Here is a 6,856-nt window from a genome sequence, read left to right on the forward strand (position 1 = left end):
TCAAGCATAGCAAATTGTTTATGATCAACTTGTTTCATTTACAACCCTAGATGATACTCATCTATTAGCGAATTGTAAACAAAATATGCAATTACTAGGCTCTAATTTGCTTCCTGGTTTTCGTTTGTACCATGCATCTCAATTCTCAAATGAGATGTCTTAACTCTATAGACGTGATACATTGAATTTGTTTCTTGTTTACGTAAGACATCTCACTATAGTGAAATAAGGGAGAGGTGATGCGAATAAAGTTTCTCTGCTATGGAAAATCTGGTAATAGTATCAAACCATAACATTCTTGGCAATTAAACATTACCAAACTTAAAAGGAATAATATTTGCCCTGTCATTAAATTATAAAATAAATATGAATATTATGCCATGTCAAATGGTATGAATTATGAACTTGAGGACAATTATTTTGATTCTTTTATAAAGTAAAGTTTACCCATTATTATCTCTATTGTGAAGTTCTCAATTGTTTTTATTTTTTTTTCCTTTAAATTTGTTATGATCAAAATACTACCAAACAAAATTACCATTATTTTGATATGATTTTTGATAGATTTATGTTTTCCTTCTAGCACTATCATTAGTAGGGTAAAATCTTCCTTATTTAGTTATTCTTTTAAGCATTATAAGAATTTCAGAATTTTTGAGTATCAATCAAATACCGGCAAACAATTGATATGTAAGGCAATACTAGCCCCATTGCAAGCCTTATGCTCTCTCTCTCTCTCTCTCTCTCTCTCTCTCTCTCTCTCTCTCCATTACAAAAGAAAACCAATGAGATAATGGGGAAGGGGGGAGGAGGAAAAGACTAGTAGGTATTAGACTATTGAATTGTAAAACAACAAAAAACAGTGTCATTTCGGCCAAGAACAATTATGGAATGTGACTAAAGATGTCACTAAGGCAGGGTTGGATCATAAGTGGCACTTCTTCTCTTCAGAATGAATGAGTTTAAGATATTTTACTACTCCTAATAATATTAATGCGATAAACATAAAATATAAATGAAAATGATAATCTTAAAGAGTATTAAAAGAGAGAATTAGAGACAAGAAAATTCGGGAGAAACAGAGTGGCGCAGGGACAAGGTATTTCTGCCATCCTCAAATCAAATGTGACTCGTTCTTTGTAAGCTTGTAACTGTGGAGTAGGCTTTAACAGGCCCAATTAAATTAAAATGCCCAAAAGCCTATAGCCTTCCCCGCCAACCTCAAATCTATATATTATTCACTCTCTCATCTCTCTGCGCTAAAATTCAAAATCATTTTGCAAATCTCTGTGCTCTCACATAGTAATATTTCCATTTCTAGGGCTTCGATCTCACCGCCTCTCCAGCAATCCGAGCGGTTAGGTTAGGGTTTCCTCCTCTCCCAATCACTCTATGGCGGTGAATCTGACGCCGAATGCGATCGCGGCGATAATCGCCGGCGACGTGAACTCGAAGCCGCTGGTTCAAATCCTTGATATCAAGCTCATCGCCGCCGCAGCGCAGCCTAAAGAGCGGTACCGGTTGCTCCTCTCCGACGCCGTTTCGTCTCAGCACGCCATGCTCGCCACTCAACTCTCCGACCGGGTCAAGTCCGGCCAAGTCCGCAAAGGCTCCGTCGTCCAATTGATCGACTACATTTGCACCTCCTCCCAAAACCGCAAGTAACTAAACTAACTAACTAATTAACTTCCTCTAATTCCAATTACTTAATTAATTATCGCTTTAATTCTCAATGTTTTTGCTGTGCTCTTTGATTCGGTGGAAATGTGAGTTTGAGGCGTTGAGGTTTTGGAATTCTTCTTATGAACGCTCTGATAACTTTGAATTTGAAGCTCTGAGTATTTACTGCAATTCGTTTTATTTTATTTTTTTAATTAATTGATTAATTATCGGCTTAATTGTTATCGTTTTGAGATTATCACATATTGTAGATATTAGTTGTCATTGGACTTTTCACTGCGTTTTTAATTTGGTGCATGGAATTTGTGTTTGAGGAGGTATAATTTTTCTAGCCTAACGCTAAGTCATTGGCGTTTGAAGAGGAAATTTTGTTTTGAGAAGATTGTTAGAGCCGCCATCATCACTGGTGGAAATTATTCGCTAAAATTGATTATAAAAGGAAATGTTAATATGAACAAAGAAATTGAAATAAGAATTTGAGAACTAGGTTTAGTTTTTGTTGATTGATTGTTGTGGGTTTGATCCGACTCATTTTTCTGACTTGGTGTCAATGAATTTGGGGAGAAAATAAAGTCTTATTGTTCATGCTTTAGAGATATATAACAAGTTGGATCAATTGTCTAAAGCATAAGCTATGATAGGGCAGTTTGTATTTGTAGAGAAAGAAGGGATGAAATTTACAATGTTGGAAAATTTGTACGAGTGATTGTTAAATGATTACTTTGTTGCGTTAATGATTCATGGCTACTTAGCTGCAGGATTGTTGTTTTTTTCATTGATGGTTGTCTAGTGTGAATTTTGACCTGTGCTCTTTGTACAGGATAATTGTTGTGCTGAACATGGAAACAATTATACCAGAATGTGAGATAATTGGGAATCCAAAGTCACTGGTTGAATCTGATTCAACAGCTCAAAAACCGTTGCCCAATAGTAGTTTAGATCACTCCACGAGGGTTAGCAATAACCGCTTCAATGCCCAAAATTCTGGTCAGAGTGTGCAGAGTTTTCCACCAACTGTTCAACCTCCATATCAACCACCTCCAAATTACAGAAATCATGGTCCAATGTTGAAGAATGATGCGCCAGCACGTATAATTCCAATTACTGCTTTGAATCCTTATCAGGGGCGATGGGCTATCAAGGCAAGAGTTACTGCAAAAGGGGATATGCGTCGCTATAACAATGCACGGGGAGATGGGAAGGTGTTCTCTTTTGACCTCCTTGACTCTGATGGCGGAGAAATACGTGTCACATGCTTCAATGCTGTTGTTGACCGTTTCTATGATGCTATTGAGATTGGTAAAGTTTATTTGATCTCAAAGGGAAACTTGAAACCTGCTCAGAAGAACTTCAACCATCTGAAGAATGAATGGGAGATATTTCTGGAGACAACTTCAACTGTGGAGCTTTGCCCAGAAGAAGATGGTTCTATACCAAGGCAGCAATTCTCCTTTAGCCCTATCAGTGAAATTGAGAATGCAGAGAACAATTCCATACTTGATGTTATTGGCATTGTGATATCTGTGAACCCCTCAGTACCAATTATGAGAAAGAATGGGATGGAAACTCAGAGAAGAATTTTGAATCTGAAGGATGGATCTGGCAAAAGTGTTGAGCTAACCCTTTGGGGGGAATTCTGCAACAGGGAAGGTCAAAAGCTGAAAGAGATGATTGACTCTGGGTCGTTTCCAGTTTTAGCTGTCAAAGCTGGGAAGGTTAATGACTTCAATGGGAAATCAATAGGGTCAATTTCTTCTACACAGCTCTTCATAGACCCAGATTTTCCTGAGGCTCGTGGCTTGAGAAACTGGTTTGATCGAGGTGGAAAAAATGTTGCTTCTGTGTCCATTTCTAGAGAAATTATGCCAGGAGGATCTAAGAATGAGATACGTAAAACAGTGTCTCAGATTAAGGATGAGGGTCTCGGAAGATCAGATAAGCCAGATTGGGTCACGGTGAAGGCAACCATCTCTTTCATTAAGACAGATACTTTCTGTTATACAGCTTGCCCATTGATGATTGGAGATAGACAGTGCAATAAGAAAGTGACAAAATCAGGAAACATGTGGACTTGTGACAGGTGCAATCAAGAGTTTGAGGAGTGTGATTATAGATACCTTCTTCAAGCCCAAATTCAAGACCATACGGGACTGACTTGGGTGACAGCCTTCCAAGAATCTGGGGAAGAGATCTTAGGTTGCTCCGCAAAGGAGTTGTACTTGTTGAAGTATGAAGAACAGGATGATGATAAGTTTGGAGGAATAATCCGGAGCAGACTATTTAACCAGTATCTTTTCAGGCTTAAAATCAAAGAGGAAATGTATGGTGATGAACAAAGGGTGAAGATCACCATAGTTAAGGCAGATAATGTGAACCATTCTTCTGAGAGCAGATACATGCTTGATTTGATCTCAAAGTTTACTAGGTAATTAGTAGTTACAAACCAAACTAAATGGGTTAAGATGCAGTAGCTTTCTATCTGTGGAGGAGCTGATTGACATCTTTTAGTTAACTCATTTGTTATTCTATGAATAAAAATCAAACGAATTTGTGCCCCGTAAAGTGTAAACCCATACTCTAGAATTGAGTTTCATTCTTTCCCCAATTCGGTAAATGGTGGTCTTTATCTTGTACTGACCTTTGAATTTTACACTGGCATTGATGTAATTCTTAATTCTTAATACAAATATTATGATGTTTGAATACCTAATACAAGTGTTATAAAGCATTCCGACTTTATTTGTACGATATAATTCGTAGTTTGAGTTGCTTGCCTGCCGTAATTTCATTGCATGCATTCAACTGCTTTCCACTTTGGAGTGCTTATTGGTTTGAATTGAAATGCTATGCAACAAGCAAGTTTAGTTTTTGATTTGTTCTTGGCAATCAAGTTTTTCATTGGGCGGCTTTGTAACTCCTCTTTGCTTTTGGAGTTTTGTTACACAAGGAAGCAATGCTAGTGTTTCTATATTGTATGCTGATGTATGTCTCTTGGGTACAATTGATTGCTGAGACCTTAGATTCCCCAGACTCCTGATTAGCATTCTGCAGTACAGAGAATATGAAAGATGTATTTCTTTGTCGCACACCAAGATTGAAATTAAAATTTCAGAATTCAGTTCCCGGCCAAATTACAGCTTAAAGAGTGACTTATTACACAATACAGAGATCATTACTAAAAAAAACATTAAACAGATACATGAAAGTGAAAATTTATAAATTTTCGGCATTCTGGGAATTGGTCTCTTAGCTACGCTTGACTGGGTCAAAGTTAGCCACTCCAATCACAGCACCAACAATCACAGCAAGCACAACTCCACCAGCCACAATGCTGAGCAAGAAGTTCTTGAGGGATGGAGAAACCCCAGACCCAGCAGCTTCAGCCACTTCTGGGATCACCATCGAAGCTGTCAGCGCAGCCGCTGTGAGTCCCGTGACCGCCTTCTCCTTCAGAGAAGCCCTGACTTGAAGCCTCCCACTTGATTTTGTTGCAGCTATTGCCTTTGAGGGTCTCACTGGAAGTGGCTTGAAAAAGGCCCCTGAGGTTGGAACCCTCTTTTGGCTTGCATAAGTTAATGGCATAGCCATTGAGATCGCTGAAGTAGAAGCCATATATTTCACTCTTAGTTCTCTGCCCTCTCTATGTGAATTTACAGTGAAATTGAGGGGAAAAGGTTTAGCACGAGTGTTTTTGGCTTGAGAAGGAATGAGTGGGCTTAGATAGAGATGGTGTTGGAGGGAGGAGGGAAATGAGAGGTGGAAATATTTATCATCTTTATCTCTGTCCTACGTGGCAGCTTCTCTGTTCGAAACCGTGGATAACGTTATCTTATTGGTCCAATCACCATCAAGTTGATAGTTTATTTGGGCTCTCATAGTTGCCCTTATATGCCTGTGAGTGTCTATGGCTACTAAAAATTTGGTTGTTCTTCTAGTTCTGTAGTTGGGCCAGGCCGATTCATGGTGTGCCCAATAGATGTCATGTTGGGTTGAAACTCATCGAAGAGAGATTGGGTTGAACACATTCTTGTTTATATTGGACTGGTTCATGCTTTGGCCATACATCCTTGAATTTTCAACTGATTGTTATATGTTAATTTTTCAATAATAGAGGGTCTTGGTTAAGATTCTTTATGTATGCTACCTCTGAATTAAATTTCAATTTGAGTCCAGTTGTTCGCTATGTATTTTATCTAATTTTTAATTTTTGTGCCAAGTGAATGATTGAGCGTAAAAATAAAAAGGTTTAAATTCAATTAGATTATATATATATAAGCAGAGATATCATGTGAGAAAGCATAAGGTTTTGCCAAGTAGCATTTCTATGCAAAGAGAATTGAAATATTCTTAAGTGCCACATCAGAGATAAGAACAAATTAAATATTAACTTTTTGTTTCATTTAGTTCAATATTTCAAGACTTTTCATCCTTCACACATACGCACAAAACTCTTTGCGTTTTAATTCACAATTTTCACCTCTTGCACTTTTACCCCTTTATATATACCTACACATAGCTCTTTATGTCATTTTATGTCAAATACATAGACAAAAAATGATGTTATTTACTTTCAATCTTTCGATGACACTTACCTACCTCTAACATTGTTGTTTCATCTAATTCTAACCTGTATGAGTTGGATACAAGCAAGGAAGGAGGCCTTGCATTTTATATTGAATGCCAACAACAATTATGATTTTGATATTAAGGTCGGACTTTGTGAGTTTTGTAAATGATGTGATTGACTGTTGGTGTTTGGGATATGTATTTTGTTTTAGAATTAAGGAAAAAGAAAAAGACACATTCTATATCAAATTTAATTCTATAATCTTCCTCCAAATTTTTTTTTTCTCATTCATTCAATTGAATAATTATAATGGATAGATGTATACAATTTATAATTTTTTCCTTTTATGATGAACTTATTACTAATAAAGTTCTATAACAATTATGCTATAATACATATACAACATTTTTCAAAACAATCTTACATAAAACATTACAACATTATTAGTGCATTACATGGGTAACTTACTAGTTAGATTTTAATTGGAATTCAATTTTGCGCCACATGTCCATCTAATTTTTAAATTTTTGTGTCAAGTGAATTATCGTGTGCAAAAACCAAAATGTCTTAATCTAATGATTTAAAAAATGTGTAAGCTAATACCATGTA

At 36.7% G+C, this 6,856-nt stretch overlaps 2 protein-coding genes across 2 annotated transcripts; one reads left to right on the forward strand and one right to left on the reverse strand.

Moving 5' to 3' along the window:
- The first annotated feature begins 1,159 nt into the window (after positions 1 to 1,159).
- On the forward strand, positions 1,160 to 4,419 carry LOC142615073 (replication protein A 70 kDa DNA-binding subunit A). Its single transcript, XM_075787759.1, has 2 exons — positions 1,160 to 1,661; positions 2,501 to 4,419. Exons 1-2 carry the CDS (start codon positions 1,393 to 1,395, stop codon positions 4,107 to 4,109), a joined length of 1,878 nt encoding a protein of 625 aa, XP_075643874.1. The 5' UTR covers positions 1,160 to 1,392; the 3' UTR covers positions 4,110 to 4,419.
- A 355-nt stretch (positions 4,420 to 4,774) lies between these two features.
- LOC142615079 (uncharacterized) lies at positions 4,775 to 5,516 on the reverse strand. Its single transcript, XM_075787770.1, has one exon. The coding sequence runs from the start codon at positions 5,290 to 5,292 to the stop codon at positions 4,927 to 4,929; it is 366 nt and encodes a 121-aa protein (XP_075643885.1). The 5' UTR covers positions 5,293 to 5,516; the 3' UTR covers positions 4,775 to 4,926.
- Positions 5,517 to 6,856: the final 1,340 nt, after the last annotated feature.

Source organism: Castanea sativa, chromosome 1, assembly GCF_040712315.1.
Source record: "Castanea sativa cultivar Marrone di Chiusa Pesio chromosome 1, ASM4071231v1".
NCBI classification, from domain to species: Eukaryota; Viridiplantae; Streptophyta; class Magnoliopsida; order Fagales; family Fagaceae; genus Castanea; species Castanea sativa.

Coding starts and splice junctions, on each gene's coding strand:
- LOC142615073 (XM_075787759.1), top strand. CDS start 1,393: ATGGCGGTGAATCTGACGCCGAATGCGATCGCGGCGATAATCGCCGGC. Junction 1,662..2,500: donor ACCTCCTCCCAAAACCGCAA/GTAACTAAACTA, acceptor CTCTTTGTACAG/GATAATTGTTGTGCTGAACA.
- LOC142615079 (XM_075787770.1), bottom strand. CDS start 5,292: ATGGCTTCTACTTCAGCGATCTCAATGGCTATGCCATTAACTTATGCA.